Consider the following 22,568-nt stretch of genomic DNA (forward strand, 5'->3'; position numbering starts at 1 on the left):
ATAAAAGTTATTTTTACAATAAATAAGGCAATTGCAAAAAACGGCCATTTTGAACCTTTCGCAGGCTGTTTTGCAATAACGTATCAACGAAATTAACCTTGCCATAGCTCAAATTGTAGGTTTTTTAATTTACTACAATTTTCTGTTGAAAAGTTTTTCTCTAAAATGAATATCCTAAGCTGCAAAATTAAGTCCTTAAGTACGCACAAGTCCTGTAGTCGGTTCAGTTCGGCTATTCCTATTCCGTTCCGCGGAACCTTAAGTTCGTTTTACGCCTACTGCTGGCGTAAAATTGTCGCCCGTGGAGCCTTAGCCTAACTTCGTTTCTAGGGGCAGATACGCAGTTAAAACATGCAGGAATAATATGAGTGTGTCACCAGAAATTCATAAATGTAGCGCACGTCGTAAAGCCTCTAGTTGTCTAACTTCGTTTCTAGGGCAGATAGGCTTTTAATACAAGCAGATATAATGTGATTGTTTCACGGGAAACCCAAAAGTAGATAGAATTGGACGATCTTTTTGCATTTCTGCTATCCTCATACTAAACTCAGTAGACAGAAGTCGCAAACCACCTAGTGGATGAATAAATGATGATAACACTTTTTTTGTCATTATTACGTTTAGGCATTTCGTCAGGGGTCAAACGTCAAAGTGTCGTCAAGTGGCTACCTTAGTAGTAATCCCTTCGGTTTGTAAATGTAACTTGGGTTGACTTCGTTTCATTTACTTTCACCTTCCTTTTGTTGAGCCATGTTCCCAATTGGTCAATATGGTCATAATGGGGTCCTCATTGACAGCGATTATGGTGGTGTCATCAGCGAATGTTGAGATTTGGGTTGTTTCAGTGGTTGGGATATCTGCGGTAAATAATAGGTAAAGGAGAGGACCCAGGACGCTACCCTGTGGTACGCCTGATTTAATGGGAAAATATGTGGAAGTTGCTGTGTTATATTTTACTTGGAAGTAACGATCTTCAATGTAGGATTTCATACTTATGTAGAGGGGGTTGGAAGAATACTTTTGAGTTTGTTTAAGAGTCAAGTATGCCATACTTTATCAAATGCTCTTTCTACTTCTAAGAATGTTGCTGTGCAATATTTTTTCCTCAATAGCAGTAAGAATTTTTTTTATATTTCTATGAGTCTGTTGTGTTGTGGAGTGTCTCTCTCTAAAACCAAACTGGTGTGTGGGTATTTTTACATCTAGGTTAATGTCCTTTTTCAGTCTAGAGAGTAGTAGTCTTTCGAAGATCTTAGACATTGTCGGCAACAAGCTGACTGGTCGATAGGATGTTTTATTTGGAGGTTTACTCGGTTTGTGAATCGTTATTTGCGCAAATTTCCATGTGATTGGGAAATATGTCAGTCTGAGTGCACTATTGTATATTGTAGTTGATATGTTTCATTCCTTAACACAGCCTTGAGGGCAGTTGGCAGGACTGCTTGTCTGTCATGTCAGTTGTCAACGGGGGCATGAAGGATGTCAGTTTTGGCCGCAAAAACTAGATTAGCCACCGGCTTGTATAATGTTTGTAAAATACTAAAAGTTATGTTATAAAACTACAATATTAAAGTCTTGGAAGTCACTGGTGTTTATCTAAAATACATAACAGTAGTTAGCATGACCAATGCTCTTCTCTGAAGATGTTTCAGTATTAATCCTGTTATTAGGTCAGATCCAGGTGCTTTGTGGTTATTGCATTTTTCTATTTCTAGTTTAACTTCTGATGGACTGAATGATGTTATTGGGGGCGTCATAGGGCAAGCACTATCCAGGAAGTCTCTTATTAAGTTTCCATCGTCATTATTCTCTGCTTGGCGTTCTTTAAAAATACCAGCTAAGTATTCTGCAAATGTTGAGGCTCTTTCCTGGTCTGATCTTCCCCAAGTACCATCATCTTTCTTAATTGGTGGGTTGTGTTCTGTAGATCTCTTTATAGTCCATGTGGTGAGACCGTTCCCGTCTGAAAAAAATTTCTGATTCGGTTTCTTTGTGGATTCCTATTCAAAAATGTCCCCTTTAAACAAATCTGAAGGGTGCCGGGCGGAATTTTTGGGCAGAAATTGTTTAAACAATTTTTTTAAACAAATACAAAATATAATGTTTTTTTGCTCTGGAACATCTATTTTTAGATTTTTTGGGTCAATCTAAACAAGAAAGGTATCTTGTAATTTTTCTCAGAAATTTATAGTTTTGGAGTTATAGCCGATTTAAAATCTGAAAAATGCGAAAATACGCATTTGCGAGGCTTAAAAACTCATATTTAAATTAGTATTTTTGAGGTTGCCAGATACTTAGATTAAAGACTGAACATTCAGCTTCAAGATTCTGAAGAGTGATCGCGTCTAACTTTAATTTATACCGTTGTTTTTTCATTGTTAAATATGCGTGTTTATCCGATTTTTTTGCCGGTGCGGCGCGCTTCATTTCAAAAATCTCCTATTTTCCTCCGAAAAATATTTTTTTTTATATTTTTTGGGACATTCTAAATAAATAAGTTTCTTGACATTTTTCTCAAAAGTTAATAGTTTTTAAGTTATAAGCGATTGAAAATCCGAAAAATGACAAAAATTTTCGGATTTTAAATCGCTTATAACATTAAAACTATTAACTTTTGAGAAAAATGTTAAGAAACTTATTTTATTTAGTATGTCCCAAAAAATATAAAAAAAATATTTTTCGGAGGAAAATAGGAGATTTTTGAAATGGAGCGCGCCGCACCGGCAAAAAAATCGGATAAACACGCATATTTAACCATTAAAAAACAACGGTATAAATTAAAGTTAGACGCGATCACTCTTCAGATCTGGAAGCTGAATATTTAGTCTTCAATTTAAGTATCTGGCAACCTCAAAAATACTAATTTGAATATGAGTTTTTAGGTCTCGAAAATGCGTATTTTCGCATTTTTCAGATTTTAAATCGCCTATAACTCGAAAACTATCAATTTTTGAGAAAATTTACAAGATACCTTTTTTGTTCAGAATCACCGACAAAACTAAAAAATATATGTTCCGGAGCAAAAAACGTGATCTTTTGTATTTGTTTAAAAAAATTGTTTAAATAATTTCTGCCCAAAAATTCCTCCCGGCACCCTTTAGATTTGTTTAAAGGGGACATTTTTGAATAGGAATCCACAAAGAAACCGAATCAGAAACTTTTCCAGACGGGAGCGGTCTCACCACATGGACTATTACGTGTTTTGTTGCCTTCCATATTGAGTGATCGTCTTTAGACAAGGTACTAATGTAGTGTTCAAATGTGGCATTGGGTGCATCATTTAAGTCGCGTTTACACGATGGCAATTGGCGAGACAATTGTAATTGGACAATTGTCATCACGTGGTTGCGGATTGTCGGAGGCCAGTCCAGTTGAAAGAGAAGATATTTACACGGGGCCAACTATTGCCATGGCAGTAGACAGCTAAAATATGGCCGACTGCTCGTCATCTAGAGGGAACTGGCAAAAAACAAGACAGCACTACTGGCCTACACCGTTCACACGGCGCCAATTGTCGCGACAATTGAGATTTCGACTGGTGGGGGGCTCACTGGGCGCAGCTCATTGTCCTCAGTCTACTCCCGGAGACAAATGAATTTTGGGCCAATTGTGAGGGCAGTTGGCAAGGCAATTGGCCTGAAGTGTTTACACGAAGACAATAATTTCATGCCAGTCAGTTGTCTTCTGACAATTGTCTTGCCAATTGCCATCGTGTAAACGTGACTTTAGCGCTGTTCTTAATTGTCTCGTTAGTCGAATATATTCGTGTTTGTCATTAATATTGCGGCTTCTTTGCCATTTACCTCTTGCTCTTCGTTTTTAGACTATTAGTTGTCTAATATAATTCATAGTGGTATTTGTGTTTTCTTGCTTTGGAGTTGATGGTGTAGCTCGATATGCAGCTTGCTGAATTTGACAGGTGAATTTGCGTTCTACTCGGCTTATTCGAACAGATCTAACAAATTTAATTAATTAATGTTGTTAGCGTCATAAGGATCATGCTGTTTTGATTCATTAGTTGGGTGAACATTGCTTTAAATTCGTTTAAGAATAAGTTCATTTGAGACCCTGTCAGCTACTTGATATTTGGGCATAGGATTGGGTTCCATTATGTTGTTGGTACTGTGAAGTTGGTGCTGGGTTAACATTTTGATGTGGGTTCTGATTATTATGGGTTGACTGATTTCCGCGTTGTCGATTATTTCTTACATTTTTCTAGTTCTTGTAAATTACGCAGCCTTTATAATTTGCAGTGTGTTCTCCCGTTACACAGGGCCATTGTGCTGGTGTATTTCTGGGTTTTGTACATTCTGGCGTTGGATGACTTACTCCACATTTCACGCATTCGTAAGGTCTTGTACAATACGCTTTTGTGAGTCCATAACGTTGACAGCGCTGACACTGTGTTACATTTTTCTTTTTGTGAGGGCATCCCCCATCCTACTAAATGAAGAAAAATGGAAGAAGGGGTTCAAAGCTGACTTTCATATTGCCGATATGATCCAGTGTATAAATGTGTTTGTTGTTTTCTTTCGGTTCTAGGTCCACATAGAACATTAACAGAGGTGTTTTATTGACTCTGTGTAAGACGTGATATTAAAAACCAATTTAGCTAATTCACTTTTTATTTCTTCAACTGGCATCGAGTCGTTTAAACTTCTTATAACTACCCTATAAGTTCTATCTTGTTTTGCTTGGTATGTGTGGTGAACTATTTTGCTGCTATTTAAATGCTGTATAAGTTTTCTGTATGATTCAATAGTTTTGGTGTTTATTTTTATTGTATCATTTGGGAGAGCTTTCGACTGGTAGTCTTCTCCTTTAATGACTGTTGATAGGTTTTCAGTCATGTTCTTGATATCATTTACCCCATAGATAAATATAGGTGGAGGTTTAGGTGTTACTGGTGTGTTATTACTATCGCTTAAGTTTTCTAATGTTTCAAATTTGTTGTTTGTACTCACTTGCATTATTGCTGTTGTGTTTTCATCTTTGGGGTTTGCTTTATTTTTTTTTGTAATTTTTTTGACTGTTTGCCAAGTGTGAACGTTTTCTATGGTTTCCTCGTCTTCGTCGCTCGAGTTTTCCATGACAATTTCTTCTTCACTGAGGATGTACTGGGAAGCACACTTGCTGTATTTGGTTAGTCCATTGGAGGTGCAGGGAAGTTTAGGTTATATTGATGATTATTGTTTGGGAATGGAGTAGCCGGGATATATTGGTTTGTTATCTGTTGTCTGCTCGGGAATCCATAGAATGGGGGCGATATTACTAGAGGTTGTTGAGGCTGTGTATATATTTGGGGCACATTATACAACCCCCCATTTAGCACTTGATTTTGGTGGTACATTTCCTTAATATAGTACGGCACTGAGTTCAAAATTAATCACATAAACAGTTATTTAAAATTAATCACTTAAATCGTTTTTTACTTTTTATTTCATTAATTATCATAAAGAAACTAGTAGTCCAGAGAAATAAGATTTTTCTCGTGACACATCCCCCTCCAAGCCGAAACCAAAATTTTTGAGTAGTATGGACATCTATATTAATAACCTATATGTTTCCTGCAGCCGATTTTGATGATATACATAGCTATAAACAAATGAAGATCAAAAAACGCTAAATTTTCGCTTTTTTTCGTCTATTACTAAAAAGTGAAGCATTTTAAACAAATTTGAGAGTAGGAAACTGATAAATCATATAAAAAACTTCAATATGGCGTTCACTGCATATGTCTATCCTTATTTGTTGTTTAGAAAATTGCAAAATAAATCATAAATTTTGAGATTTTATAAATGTTCATAACTTATGTAAAAATTAAGTTAGAACTTTCTTATTACACGAAATGCTGAGACTTCTGGTGCTTAAATTATATTCTAAATTTCAAAGCAATTGGTCAAATAGTTTAAAAGTTATTTAATTTGTTTATCCCAAATTAATTTTTTTTTGCAACACTAAGTCAGAAAACGATGAGGTTACAGTAACACTTCGGACAGTTTATGAAAGAAGATTTATGCTGTTAACTTAATTTAAAAAAAATGATAAAAAATAATTATAAATAGTGTAAAATTATTTTGCAAGATCATGTCGATTTTTTGCTTATAAACAATTAGAATAACTTTTTAACCGTTACCCGTAGAAAAATTATTTTTCCATATTTAGAAAGACTAAATTTTTATACACATTTAGAAAGAAAAACAATTGTCCTACGACAATTAGGGACAAAGTTAGCCACCTTCTTTTTTTAATTCACGGCAGCTTTGTTTATAACAATTAAGAAATAAAATTAGCCGCATTTGAAAGAATATACTTCAAAGTTTTAACATACCAAGTATACAAAAGATTTGCTTTCAAGGAAATCGTCCACAAAGCTTAAAAATGTGGCCCTTAAAATCGGCCGGCGTTGAAACTTGTGATAGCGATGAGAGGGGGAAAGGAGCTGTTAACTGTATCTCTGGTTCTCGATTATTTATTTCGTTGTTTCTTTTTTTAATTTGTATGTACTTTTTACGTACATTACGAATATGCGTTATTTAAATAAACTAATTGTTATATACAACATCAAATTTGTTTAAACAATTTATTTTCAATTTTTTTAATAATATTTGATGTAACTTTTATTGTAAAACGTACATATTAGTTATACAGGGCGTAACAAAAATACAGGTCATAAATTAAATCACATATTCTGGGACCAAAAATAGATCGATTGGTCCTAACTTACCTTAATACAAATGTGCACATAAAAAAAGTTATAGCCCTTTGAAGTTACAAAATGAAAACCGATTTTTCCAATATATCGAAAACTATTAGAGATTTTTTATTGAAAATGGACATGTATCATCCTTATGACAGGAAAATCTTAAAGAAAAATTATAGTGAAATTTTTGCATCCCATAAAAATTTTATGGGGGTTTTGTTCCCTTAAACCCCCCAAAATTTTGTGTACAACTCAATTAAATTATTATTGTGGTACCATTAGTTAAACTCACTGTTTTTAAAACTTTTTTGCCTCTTAGTATTTTTTCGATAAGGCAGTTTTTATCGAGTTGAGGCTTCTTTTTTAATATGTTTACATAAAAATTTACATAAAATTACATAAACAATTTACATTACATTTACATAAAAAAAATACTTTTTTGTCTCTTAGTATTTTTTCGATAAGGCACCTTTTATCAAGATGTGGCTTCTTTTTTAATATGGTTCAAAATATGCCTAAAAATGTAAATTATAAATAATAAATTTTCATACGATTACCAAGTATTCATAATCGTACTTAACCATATTATACAAATATGTGGTGGATTTGACGAATATTTAAAATATCTCAATAAAAACTGACTTTTCGAAAAAGTATTAAGAGGCAAAAATTTTTAAAAACATTGTGTTTAAGTAATAGTACTACATTAATAATTTAATTGGAACGAACACAAAAGTTTGGGGGAGTTTAAAGGAACAAAACCCCCATAAAATTTTTATGGGGTGTCAAAATTTTACTATAATTTTTTTGTAAGATGCTCCTGCCATAAAAATACCACATGTCTATTTTCAATAAAAAATCTCTTCTATATATTGGACAAAATCGATTTTCATTTTGTAAATTCAAAGGGCTGTAACTTTTTTTATGTGCATATTTATACTAAGGTAAGTTAGGTTCAATTTAACTATTTTTGGTCCCAGAATATGCGATTAAATTTATGACCTGTATTTTTGTTACACCCTGTAATTATTATATTACTAATCCTATTCAATTATTCCTAAATCTAAAATTGGCTTAGAATATTAAATTGAAAATAAAAAATCTCAAATAAACTAGGATTTATTTCTTGATAAACATGCTACTAGATAAACGAAAAATGAAATGTAACAAAATTAGAGAGAGGATAAAAAGAACAAAATTATTTTCAGAAATTTTCTACAATATTGTAATAATTGTATCTTACAACATTGAAAGTTATAATTTTAAGATTGCAAAAAAACAAAAATTAAGATATTTCATACATTTTGGTATGATAGCAAGACTATTAAAATAAAATTAAAGGAGGTTTATCTAGGAATACTTGTATTTTTATGAAAAACGTAACAATTATCAGTTACCCATTTATTATAAGTTTTTGTAAAGTCAAGTTCATATGATCCACTCCTATAATTGCCAACAAAGTCATCCTAAAAATATCGTAAAAGAATTTCCAAAAATTGTTTACACAATTTACATAGTTAAGTAAATAACCACTTTATAAACAAAAAACATATCCGTAACGTACGCAAAGAGTACATACAGATTAAAAAAATAAACTCCAAAATAGATAATAGAGAAAGATTGAGGTTTTGATAATCGAAGTCCATAAACTATTTATATCTCTGTACTAACAAGTACTCGGTGCAACCAGTTTTGCAGAGCAGATAGTTTATTTTAATAAAATATCTGATATAAAGAAGATCTGTTGATCGGATCGGCACTAACGGTTCTTAGCTTAATTTCCAACCCCAATCAATTACGTTTATCTCTTTTTTGGTGGTTCTGTAACTTCAGTTTTTCATTCATCTAATAGCATGTTTACTAAAAAAATAAAACCTAGTTTATTTGAGATTTTCTGATTTCCATAAACCAATACTATTTTTAGAAACTATCGAATGGGATAATTTGTTTTTTCATACTTTAAATTATTACTAAGTTTAATAAAAATTATGTATTATTATATTATTTATAAATATGTATGTTTTGTGATTAAAATTACTTCAAATTTTATTAAAAGAAATTGAAAAAAAAATTGTTTAAACAAATTTGATGGTGTATATAACAATTAGTTTATTTAAATAAGGCATACTCGTACTGTACGCAAAAAGTACATACAAATTAAAAAAAGAAACGTCGAAATTCATAGGCGAGAACAAGAGATACAGCTAACATTTCCTTCCCCCTTCTCATCGATCTCCCAAGTTTCGAGGCCGGCCGATTTTAAGGGTCACATTTTGAAGCTTTGTGGACGATTTGTTTGAAAGTATATATTTTTTATATTTGGTACATTAAAACTCTGAAGTATGTTCTTTCCAATGTGACTGATTTGATTTCGTAATTGTTATAAAGAAAGCTGCTGTGAATTAAAAAATGGGAGGCGGCAACTTCGTCCCTAATTGTTCTAGGACAATTTTTTCTTTTTTTAAATTTGTATAAAAATTCAGTCTTTCTAAATGTGAAAAAATAATTTTTCTACGGGTAATGGTTAAAAAGTTATTCTAATTGTTTATAAGCAAAAAATCGACATGTTCTTGCAAAATAATTTTGCGATACTTAGAATTATTTTTTGTCATTCTTTTTTAATTAAGTTATTAGTATGAATCTTCTTCTTTCATAAACTATCCAAAGTATTAATGTAACTTCATCATTTTCTGACTTATAGTGTTACAAAAAAAAATTAATTTGGGATAAACAAATTAAATAACTTTTCAACTATTTGACCAATTATTATGAAATTTAGTGTATAATTTAAGCACCAGAAGTATCAGCAATCCGTGTAATAAGAAGATTCTAAGTTCATTTTTACATAAGTTATGAATATTTATAAAAACTCAAAATTTATGAATTATTTTGCAATTTTCTAAGCAACCAATAAGGATAGACATATTCAGCGGGAGCCATATTGAAGTTTTTTATATGGTTTATGAGTTTCTTACTTCCAAATTTGTTTAAAATGCTTAGCCATTTGGCAATAAACGAAAAAAGCGAAAAGTTAGCGTTTTTTGATCTTCAATTGTTTATAACTATGTATATCATCAAAATCGGCTGCAGGAAACATATAGGTGATTATTATAGATGTCCACACTACTCAAAAAATTTGGTTTCGGCCTGGAGGGGGTTGTGTCACCAACATGCTATTTTTTTTCCTTATTTCTCTGAACTATAGTTCCGGTTGATAGCCGAGACCGGCAGATAAACTTGGAACTTGAATCTCGAGAGCGATATGGTACGTGTTTACTGCTCAGAATCCAAATACACACTGTTAGTTGGAAATAAGCCACAACAATGGCTTATTCCCAACTAAAATAACAAACTGATGTGGCAAATTAAATTATTATTATTATTAAGTATTGATTTGTAAAATTAAAATAATAATTTTTGCGATCTCTATCTATACGATTTATGCGTTTTATTCACTTTGTAAAGATTTTTTTAACTCTAGACATTCAGCTGTGCCATTCAAAATGATGACTTAGGTGCTGGATTCCTTGACATTAAAGGAGCTTACGATTGTATAGACCCAATGATCTTAAGAAAAAAATTACTTAAAATAGATATTCCATCCAGAATTTACAATATAATATGTCAAATGGTAATAATAATATAATAGGTCCGTTTACCACAGGGTTCAGTTATTTCCCGTCTTCTTTTTAATATATATACCAGGGAAGTTCACGAAAAAAATAGCATATTTAGTATCATACAATATGCTGACGATTTTGTCATATAAACACTGACAAAACGTTTGAGAGCTGTATAAGAAATCTAAAATCAAATATAAATTCTCTTATATCTAAATTTGATTCAATTGGTTTTCATTATCTCCAGAAAAATCAAATATAGTGTTTTTTACAAGGCATAATACACCACCGTTGGGTAATATTGTAATATTTCCCATAACAAATAGAGTAATGTATCTTGGCATAACACTGGACAAAAAACTTACTTAGAACCATTCATCCAAAAAATAGAGACAACATGTTATAAAGGATTAAATTTTCTTAAACTTCTTCGGAAAACTTAATGGAGATGTGACACACAAACCTGTTTAATGTTTTATAAAGCTTTCATCCGATCGACAATAGATTATGGGTGTATTTTTTATGGTTCGGCCAGTCAATACATTTTAAAACGGTTAGAAGCAATACAAAATACTGCTTTAAGACTATGTTTGGAAGCAATGTGCTCTACTCCCTGTGAACCTTCGCGTATGGAAGCTCTAGAACCTCCCTTAGAACTCAGAAGGCAATTTTTATCTGAAAAGTTTATTCTAAAATCCTACATAAAAGATCCAATATTAAGTAAGATCATTTCTGCATTAAACTACTTCGATTTAACAATAAAATATTGGTCTAAAAAAACCTCTCCCACTTTATGTTCAGCATTTCGTAATACTTGCACAAAAGTAGCAAAATTATTAAAAACACCTCATTCGGATTTATTTCAGGTTTTAGAAACATCAACAATTCTAATTCTCTCATATTCTGAACGTCACACACTTAGCAAAACTACCCTTAATGATTATACTGCAAAATACCCTAATCACCTACAAATATATACCGATATTTCCAAAATAAGTGATGGTGTTTTTAGAAGAAAGAAAAATTTTAACTTAATTCCAACACATCAATATTTTCAGCAGAAACCATAGCTATATACAGTGCTAGTCAAAAGTCCGTACCCCCCCTCGTATATTTTGAACGGTTATACCTATAATAGTGAAATTTGGAGGAAGGAAATAAACGGAGGTAAGCTTCTTAACTAGTCATGACAGGTGGCGTAATAGTGACAGATGACGTTACAGAGCCACTGTGACTGATAATTTTAAATGGGACTTTATGGCAAGTGATACCTCATTTGAAAGGTATTCAAAATACCTATTCAGTTATACTAATTTTTTTGGGTTTAAGTTGATTTTGATTTTGGTGAAAAAATTAAATAAATATAATATTGTACTTTCGCATTTAATTAATAAAAATTCAAATGTCCGCCTATGAGTTTTTTTGTCAAAAAGATGACGTTTTTCAATTCTCTAGTAGTTTTTACGTCAACGTCAACCTTTTTGACAAGTAATCATAGGCGGAATTTTGAATTTTTTTAATTAAATGCGAAACTACAATTTTTTATTTATTTCATTTATTCATCAAAATTAGCTTAAACTCAAACAAAATTAGTATGACTGAATAGGTATTTTCATTACTTTTCAAACGAGGTATCACTTGCCATAAGGTCCCATTTAAAATTATCTGTCACAGTGGCGCTGTAAACTCATCTGTCACTGTTACGTCACCTGTCATGACTAGTTAAGAAGCTTACGTCCGTGTATTTCCTCCTTCCAAATTTCACTATTATAGCTATAACCGTTCAAAAGATACGAGGGGGGGTACGGACTTTTGACTAGCACTGTATAAACCATAGCATAGCTAAATAAACATATTATCGGACAAATTATTAGTTTTAAAAAGTTTCTCTAGTCAACTAGACGAAAATTATGTTAACGTAAATCCCTACATCACTGGTTCAATCTTTTTGAGTCATGTACCACAAAGTACTTTTTATTATTTTTGGTACCACCTAACCGAAATACCTACCTATCTAGTTAGGTAATCTAATTAACTATAATAGTCGTGCTGATTTTGGCTGTTTTTGCGCTTTGTGTACCACCGCAAATAATGATATGTACCACCAGTGGTACATGTACCACAGATTGAGAACCGCTGCCCTACATCAAAGAATTAAAAATACTATTATCTAATCTAACAACTATGCAGTGTAATATAGTATTCAGGTGGATAAAAGCTCATATTGGTCTTGAAAATAATGAAAAAGTAGATCAGTAGATTGGTAAATGACAGAATTTTCAGTAGCGAGGAAACATATTGAATGATATTGGAGTTCAAGAATGTATAACCATAAGTAAAACCAGACTACATGATAACTGGAAACTTCAATGGAATCAATACAGTATAAATTGTCCGACAAGGTATACCCTTTTACATCCGAAAATCCCGACAGATTATTGACATAAAAATTTAGATTTTTCAAGACATATTGTTACTATTGTTATATATTGTTACTATTTCTCGAACTAAAATTTGGCCATGCCTGTTATCTAGCACATCTATATAAAATCAATGTAATACAGTCCGATTTGTGCGAAAATTGCAATACAATAAGTGACTTGGATAATATATTTTTTGCATATGACAAATATGTGACACAAAGAAATCTATTGAATATGCAGCTATTGCAAGAAAACGTTTATCCCCCATATAATCTGACGAACTTACTAGCTTTAAACAAACCGTCAATCTTTAGGATTCTTCTAGATTATGTTAAGTCGTGTAAATTGAAACTTTAGATTAGGTCTAGCTTGCTACCTTTGCTTTATCTCCCCGGTAATAATACCCCGAAACCCTACTTAGTCTGTGGTTAGTCACCCTGAACGACCTGGGTGCGAAAAGTTTTTTTCCCTTCCCTACCCTTGATTGTCAGATTGGATTCGTAATGGTCTTGGTGTATTGTAGGTTTGGTTAGGCGTTGATTTTAAGAAGTGTTACTGGCTAGATGGGCGCAGTTCCTAAAGGCCATAAAGAAGAAAAAAAAAGATTTTTTTGTCGGCATTAGCGCATCCCTCGGTAGACCGCAAGCTATAGTAGAAATGCTACGGTAGACAGCATACCATAGTAGCATCAATTTTCTTATTAGATAAGTTTATTAAAAAAAAGAGGCAAAACTGTTACGTATTTTATATTTCAATAAATCAACAAAAATTATCACATCCAATTATTTTTCAAATATCTGTATGACAAGTGATCGGGTATTTATATGACTTACAGTAATTTCCCACTATTTTTTATAGTCACATATTTCGTATAGACACTAGATGAACATTAATTTCACACGTTGAATGATTTCAACATGACTTACTTAGCCAAAAAGTCCTATCTTCGCAATCTTTGATGCAGATAGGACGCTTTAACTAAGTAGATAGCATATAGGACGTTTATTCCAAGCACAACGGCTGTTAATTGTAGAAAGGACAAACAAATTTACGCTTTTGTACGATTTGAGGTGGCAGAAAGGAATTTCTGACTAGGCAATAAGATGATAAATGTTTAATAGTAGTGGAATATAACCTTATCAAGAAAAAACGAAAATTGTAGATCGGACGATTTTACTAAGCAGGGCAGTATAGTATAAGCTGCTAGAAACTGATAAAAGACCGTTATTTATATCATCGTATTTATGTCCCAAAAAACATTTGTCAAATTTCCTTTTTTTTTTATTAATTTGACAATACATATAGATACTTACATTGGCACTAAATGCGTTGCATGATAAGAAAGTGGAAACACAATTTATAGCAAATTTTCTGGCCATAGAACCTTTGTCGCACAAATGCTCTACAGCTTTTTCCAGAACTTTTAATTGGTACTTCAAAGGTATGGCCATTTCTCTTTGCATTCGAGCCCACTGTTGGAAAACCTAAAAATAATTTTTATAATAAAACCAACCAATACATGAACGTAAGAACTATTAGAAATTTATGCTGATAATTATTATGTAACAATTTCTAAACTTACATTATATAGGGTGTCAAAAAAGTTGCCACCCCTATAATTTGGTCCCTATAGAAAATCTAAAAATATACAAAAACACGTCAAATTTATTTGTGAGGGGACATTTTATAGACCAGTTTTCAACTAAATTACACTAACCCTCTAGCGGTGGCGGACACAACCCCCAAAATCTTTAATGGAAAGGGGGGTTGAGTGATACCTCATTTTAAAGGTAGTTCGATTACCTTTTCAAAAATGCCACATACATTATATTTCTTTTCAGTAATTTAAATTTTTTTATAATTAATTTTAATAATTAAATATCGAGTTCAGAACTCCAAAAATTTTTTTGGAGTATTGAACTCCAAATTGAATTTTTTTTGGGGTGTTGAAGTATTTAGAGTATTTTTGGAAAAATCAAGTAAAACCGTAAAGATATAAAGTATAGAGTTCAGAAGTCCAAAATTTTTTAGAGTATTGAGTCCAAAATTTTTCCAAAAGTACTGAAAAGAAATATAAGGCATGTGGTATTTTTGAAAAGGTAATTTAATGACCTTTAAAATGAGGTATCACTCAACCCCCCTTTTCATTGAAGATTTTGGGGGTTGTGTCCGCCCCCGCTATAGGGTTGATGTAATTTTGTTGAAAACTTGTCTACAAAATGTCCCCCTCACAAATAAATTTGACGTATTTTTGCATATTTTTAGATTTTCTATAGGGACCAAATTATAGGGGGTGGAAACTTTTCAAATTGACACACTGTATATGTACGTACTTAAAAATATTGATTTTTCAATCTGTTAACTTGAATTAAGTGAAGTACTTTTATAAATCTCTAAATTAGCTAGACCGAACTATCTTATAATATAGTATAACATTTCCTTTAATAAAATAATTTCCAGGGTGAGTGGGGAGGAACGCAAAAAACTTAAGACTGTATAATATACGCTACAATAGAACATCTTACGCTTACAAAGTATTCTGAAGCTATTTCCTTGTGACATTTTTATGATTAACTATTTAGATGGGAAATAAGCCACAATTAAATTGAAAAAATAATTTTATTAACGTTTCGAAGCCCAAATCGGGTTTCGTTGTCAAAATACAAAATACTACTAAATTAAACAAAAATGTTGTTGTTGCTAAGTAAAAAAATTCTTCTAATAATTTATTTAAGGCCGGCCATTGGTAATGTTATAAGTATAGGCGATCTCATCACCTTTATAAAGTACACCACTCATAATCTAGAGCATATATGTATACCGAAAAATGCTTAACCTACTAACAATATATGTCGCTAATTACAGCCATATTTTTGCTATCCTACCTGTTGTGTATTGTTTATAAAAAAATGTGAAAGTTTTGCTTTTTTCTCAATAAATATAAGAGCGTTTATATCTAAATTACTCAAGTATTTAAATGAATTTCATGATAAAATTCCGTCTAGCACTACAATATATGTAATGGAAGAATATAACGTTAAAAAAATGTGAATTAATAAAGTACTTTTTGCGTGGTGTACTTAAAATAAATTTCTGCAATTAATAGAAATTGGCATGTGAAACGTAAATATTGGACATATAATACGAATAAAGTATAGGAATCTGTAAGAATCTAAGCTCTGTTAATGTAGCCATTATGTATAAGATGGCGCTACGAAAAATATTATATACATATGCAAAATTCAGAAGCGTAATGGCCCGTTTGAAACTTTCCTTTGGAAATTTCGGTACTGTACAGAGTACTAACGTTTTGAGGGATGCGGGTGGTTCATTATTAGCAGGGCGTATTTGGAATAATATATTGTTTTCACCCAATTTTGAAAAAATGTGAAAACTTTGAATTATACACGTCCGTCTGTCCGTCTGTCTGTAATCACAACTCCTCCGTCAATATACCAGCTATAATGACAAATGAGGTGTCAAATGAAAGCTTATGATCCAAGGATGGTACTAAAGGTGAGATATTTGACCTAGGCTGTCTGTCCGTCGGTCTGTCCGACCGCGAATATAACTCCTCCGTCATTATACCAGGTAGAATGACAAATGAGGTGTCAAATGAAAGCTTATAATCCAAGGATGGTACTAAAGGTGAGAAATTTGACCTAGGCTGTCTGTCCGTCTGTCCATCCGACCGCGAATATAACTCATCTGTCATTATACCAGGTAGAATGACAAATGAGGTGTCAAATGAAAGCTTATAATCCAAGGATGGTACTAAAGGTGAGATATTTGACCTAGGCTGTCTGTCCGTCGGTCTGTCCGACCGCGAATATAACTCCTCCGTCATTATACCAGGTAGAATGACAAATGAGGTGTCAAATGAAAGCTTATAATCCAAGGATGGTACTAAAGGTGAGAAATTTGACCTAGGCTGTCTGTCCGTCTGTCCATCCGACCGCGAATATAACTCATCTGTCATTGACAAATGAGGCGTCAAATGAAAGCTTATAATCCAAGGATGGTACTAAAGGTGATAACTTTAATCTAGGCTGTTTGTCCGTCGGTCTGTCCGACCGCGAATATAACTCCTCCGTCATTATACCAGGTAGAATGACAAATGAGGTGTCAAATGAAAGCTTATAATCCAAGGATGATACTAAAGGTGAGAAATTTGACCTAGGCTGTCTGTCCGTCTGTCCATCCGACCGCGAATATAACTCATCTGTCATTGACAAATGAGGCGTCAAATGAAAGCTTATAATCCAAGAATGGTACTAAAGGTGATAACTTTGATCTAGGCTGTCTGTCCGTCGGTCACTGAAAAAAATAACTAGAATTTCACTAGATAACGCGCATGCGCAATAACATATAATTATGCATAACATACATTTTTCGTTACTGCGCATACTCGTAACCATAGGGATAGGGCTTTCCTAAAGTTTTCAGGGGATTTCCCTATTTTTGAATCATCCAGGTTAAAACGTAAAAAGAACTTGCAATTATGCTGAAGTAATTATTCCAAACAACCATAATAGGCCTGGATCACGCGTACCAAAAAAAGTTGATTTATAGCAAGCTTAAAAATTTGTTAATAGCTTAATAACTGTGTCTAGACGGACAAACTTTGATGTACGGTACGGGAACACTGGAATAGGAGAAGTTTTAATTGTAGAACAGTTTAAAAATTTGGAACGTCAGATTACGAAAACGCTCCATGTATTTTGTCGAACAGAACTTCCAATTGATTTGTTACTGTTTCATTAAACTCTCATGCAAAAATCAGACTGCTATTTATCAAAAATATAATTCCTGTCATTTGACATGTTCTTCGTGTTGGACTTATTAAAATGCTCAGTTGGTGATAATACCAGTCTGATTTTTGCATAAGTGTTTAATGAAATGGTAACAAATCAATTGGAATTGGTTCTGTCCGACAAAATACATGGAATGTTTTCGTAATCTGACGTTCCAAATTTTTAACCTGTTCCACAATTAAAGCTTCGCCTATTTCAGTGTTCCCATACATCAAAGTTTGTCCGACTAGACACAGTTAAGTTACAAATTTTCAGCTTGCTATTAATCAACTTCTTTTTTGTACGCGAGTTCCAGGCCTATAATTCAAATTTAATTTATAAATAAGTGATTTTTACTCAGGTCAGCCATTATGATGAAACATTTTATTTTAGGGAATAGCCGGAATCGGTAATAGGAAATGAAGATCATATTTATTAAAAGTTCATTTCATCTGACATTGAAATAGATATGACAAACGTGATTCTCTGAATTGGGCTAAATTTTTAAAATTCACAGTCAAAGAAAGCCGCGGAACCATTAGTTTTTAATTATGTAATTTTTTACACTCCTCTTGACACTTGAGTTGAGGAGAGTGTGGTAATCGGGAATTGACTCATCACTTTTAAGTTAATGTTATGGTATGTTATGATTAGGTATTAAATTGCCATCACAAATTTCCGAAGATTTTTCTTTCTTTGCAAAGTACCTAATTTTTAAACAATACAGGGAAGTATTAAATGAATTTTAATACAAACGTATTAAAAATACCAATGAAAATAATTTTTTGAAGTTATACTTCTTTAGGCGCGATTTCATTGAGGGTGAAATTTTATTAATCTGCGCGCATGCGCACACAGACAGTATGGAGTTCGTTACTAAATGTTTTAATTTATGTATGTATCAGTCCAGAAAAGGTGTGGAAAGAATATATTAGTGTTTTTAAATATATTTTTCTACAAACGTGTTAAAAATGCTACTTTAGCATTGCCAAAAAAAGTGAATTGTCAAATTGTGAAACGTCAAAATATTTATATTTCATTTATTAACATTAATATTAATAATAAAACTTGCGCAATTTGAAAAAGGTGGTTTAAAAGTTTTTTTAAAATTTAATTTAAACTGTATTATTGCATTTTTAACACGTTTTTAGAAAAAAACTATTAAAATTTATTAGAATATACAAAAATAAAAGTAGATGGTATTCTGATTTACGTATTGACAATATAGGCAGTTTTGATGTAATGTCAAGAAAAATATAAAAATGGAATGTCAGTCAAGTTCAAGTAAAATTTTTTGTAGGTATTGTCCTGTAATTGAGAATCAATAAATTATAATTGTTGATTAATTGTTGACAAATTAACATATTAATTGCCGCCGCCCTACCGCAAACGACTGCTGTTTAAAAAACACCGCCAAAAATCTTTAAAGGATTATCATTGATTTTACTGCTCGATCCTTGTTCCCAGTTGTTTACAGTACGAATCGATTGTAGTGCCGCCGGTACCACCTCCTGCCAATTAGGCGTTCGCATGGCACGTGCCGCTTGCTTTCATGTAAGCCGCTTTTGGGGCAATTTAAAGAAATAGTAAAATAAATGATAATTTACAACTTTTATTACACAAGATATTACCCAATTCATAAATAAATCAATTTTTAATATATTACATTTTAATAAAACTAGACATTTAGACAAATTTGAGTGATATAATTGTTCTTCCCTGGTATAATTTTATAATATTTGGACATGAAAAGTAGGTAACAAACTATGATGAACCAATATGCGAAATAGTTCATGTGGTGAGACCGCTCCCGTCCGAAAAAATTTATAATTGGGTTTCTTTGTGGATTCCTATTCAAAAATGTCACCTTTAAACAAATCTGAAGGGTGCCGGGCAAAATTTTGGGGCAGAATTTGTTTAAACAATTTTTTTAAACAAATACAAGATTACATTTTTTTGTTCTGGAACATATATTTTTAGGTTTTCAAGGTCATTCTAAACAAGAAAGGTATCTTGCAATTTTTCTTAAATTGATAGTTTTCGAGTTATAGGCGATTTAAAATCTGAAAAATGCGAAAATACACATTTTCGAGGCTAAAAACTCATATTTAAATTAGTATTCTTGAGGTTACCAGATACTTAAATTGAAGACTAAACATTAATCTTCAAGATTCTCAAGAGTGATCGCGTCTAACCTTAATTTATACCGTTTTTTTACTTGTTAAATATGCATGTTTATCCGATTTATTTGCCGGTGCGGCGAGCTCTATTTCAAAAATCTTCTAGTTTCCTCTAAATAATATTTTTTCTAGATTCTTTGTGATATTCTAAATAAAATAAGTTTCTTGACATTTTTCTCCAAAGTTAATGGTTTTAAAGTTATAAGCGATTTAAAATCCGAAAAATGCCAAAACAACGCATTTTTTGATTTTAAATCGCTTATAACTTTAAAACTGTTAACTTTTGAGAAAAATGTCAAGAAACTTATTTTATTTAAAATGTCCCAAACAATCTAGAAAAAATATTTTTTGGAGGAAAATTGGAGATTTTTGAAAGAGAGCGCGCCGCATCGACAAAAAATCGGATGGACATGCATATTTAACAATTAAAACACGAACAATTAAAACACGACGGTTTAAATTAGGGTTAGACACAATCACTCTTCAGAATCTTGAAGCTGAATGTTTAAACTTCAATTTAAGAATCTGGTAACCTCAAAAATTCTAATTTAAATATGAGTTTTTAGGCCTCGACAATGAGCATTTTCGCACTTTTCAGATTTTAAATCACCTATAACTCGAAAACTATCAATTTTTGAAAAACATTACAAGATACTTTTCTTGTTTAGAATGACCCAATAAACTTAAAAATATATGTTCCGGGGCAAAAAAACGTGATCTTTTCTATTTGTTTATAAAAATTGTTTAAACAATTTCTGCCCGGCACCCTTCAGATTTGTTTAGAGGGGACATTTTTGAATAGTAATCCACAAAGAAACCGAATCAGAAATTTTTCCAGACGGGAGCGGTCTCACCACATGGACTAAAATAGATTTCTCCAATACTTTTGGTTTAGATTTTACCACGAGATACGAGCACAGTATTTATCCAAGTAAAATTTTCAGCGAGACCCCGTCCTTAAACCGAAAGTTCGTACCTGATATATAAAACGATTTCGAGTCGTCTTAGCGAGGCCGCACCTGCATACTCTCTGTACTTAACTAAACTATCGACTCACTAAAAAGTCTGCCGTTTGCGGCCGCGCTTAGATATCTATTATCTATTGCGTTATTTCTCCGATAGAGGCAGCATCTCTCGGGAAAGAATCTTTTCTCTCTGTTGTACCGCCAGTTGGGGACCTCTCTTTCATACAACGGCCGGCCTTAATCTGACTCATTTATATTGGCAATTCAGACGTATATTATACATTTTAAAGTAGAAGACTTTAAAATGATATCGTCAATATTTATGAGTTGCGTTCCTGGGACGCATGACATATAGATCACATGCTATAATTTTTTGTGACGGATATTCTTGAGTTGGGATTGATTTCATGTAATCGAATGAACTATCTTTTAGTAAAGTCGTCCCAGGAACGCAACTCATAAATATTGACGATATCATTTTAAAGTCTTCTACTTTACAATGTATAATATACGTCTGAATTGCCAATATAAATGAGTCAGATGTACATGGAATATAACCTCGATAACAGGAAAGGAACGTGAATTAACAGAGGAAATGGAAAGATTTGAGCTGCAGTTGATAGGAGTAAGCGAGACGAAAAAAGTAGGAAATGGAATTGTCGATATCGGAGGGCAGCACATACTATACTATTCCGGAGTTCAGATAGGACAAAGGGCAAAAGAAGGCGTGGGAATAGTTGTAACGAAAGAAATGAATAGAAGAATAACTAAATTCAAACCAGTATCATCAAGAACCATATACATAAAAATAGAGTTAGAAGAAGAAGAATGTCACATAATACAGGTATATGCACCGGTAGAAGGAACAGAGCATGAAAAAACAGAACTATTCTATGATGAGATACAGAAAATTATTGATGAGATACAAGAGGAAAGCAAAAACATCATTTTACTAGGAGACTGGAATGCACGAAAAGGATATGATGAAAATATGGCATTAGGCTGCTTGGGAAGGTATGGAGAAGAGACGATAAATAGAAATGGTAGAAGAATGATAAGTTTCTGCCAAATAAATGACTTATTAATAGGTAATTCTTTCTGGTATCAACCGAGAAACGAAAAATATACATACGTGGCAGAAGAAAGAAATGCGAGAAGCATAATTGACTACATAGTATATCCTCGAGACGCAGAACTAACGATACAAAATATAAAAACAGAGAACGAAGCCGAACTCGGTACCCAACACAGACTAGTGACAGCAGAGATAAACATGAAACTAATGGAAATAATAGAGAGTCCTCAATATACAAGAATAGCAATACATAAGATGAAAAATATGGAAATGAGGAAGTTATACCAAAGAGAGACAGATAAAATACTTGAACAGCATGAAAACAATGAGGAAATATGGAATATGGAAGAGAGATGGAAAAAATTGAGAGACACGTTATGGAACACTGCAAAACAAGTATGTGGAATAAGAAAGAATGGGAAGGATAATAAAAGAACTGGATGGTGGAATAAGGAAATAAAGCAAGCTGTACAAAAGAAGAAAGAAATGTGGAAGCGAAACATAAACACAAATGAAGAGCAAGACAGAGACGAATACAGAAGACAGAGAAATATAGTGAAAGAACTAGTAAAAGATGCGAAGAAGAGCTGGAAGGAATTCGGTGAAGAATTGAACGAAGGTTTTGGGAATAACAATAAACAGTTTTGGAATAAAATAAGAAGCATGAAAGGAACAAAAAGGAAACAAATAGGAGGAATTCGAAATGAGCGCAATGAATTAAAAACAAACATACAAGACATACTAACCATATGGAATAAGCACTATAAAGAAAAATTCGAGGTAAGTAACCAACAAAATGAGGAGAGCGG

The 22,568-nt window shown here is 32.5% G+C and overlaps 1 protein-coding gene across 5 annotated transcripts in view; it reads right to left on the minus strand.

The window, feature by feature from the left end:
* The window catches only part of LOC126882177 (condensin complex subunit 1), an 827,360-nt gene that overhangs the window by 601,496 nt on the left and 203,296 nt on the right, over positions 1-22,568 (minus strand). For all 5 annotated transcript variants that reach the window (XM_050646993.1, XM_050646992.1, XM_050646995.1 and 2 more), the window contains exon 6: positions 14,060-14,230. In XM_050646993.1, coding sequence (XP_050502950.1) covers positions 14,060-14,230 — 171 coding nt within the window. The remainder of the gene's footprint in view (positions 1-14,059; positions 14,231-22,568) is intronic.

Source organism: Diabrotica virgifera, chromosome 3, assembly GCF_917563875.1.
Source record: "Diabrotica virgifera virgifera chromosome 3, PGI_DIABVI_V3a".
In the NCBI taxonomy this organism is placed as follows: domain Eukaryota; kingdom Metazoa; phylum Arthropoda; class Insecta; order Coleoptera; family Chrysomelidae; genus Diabrotica; species Diabrotica virgifera.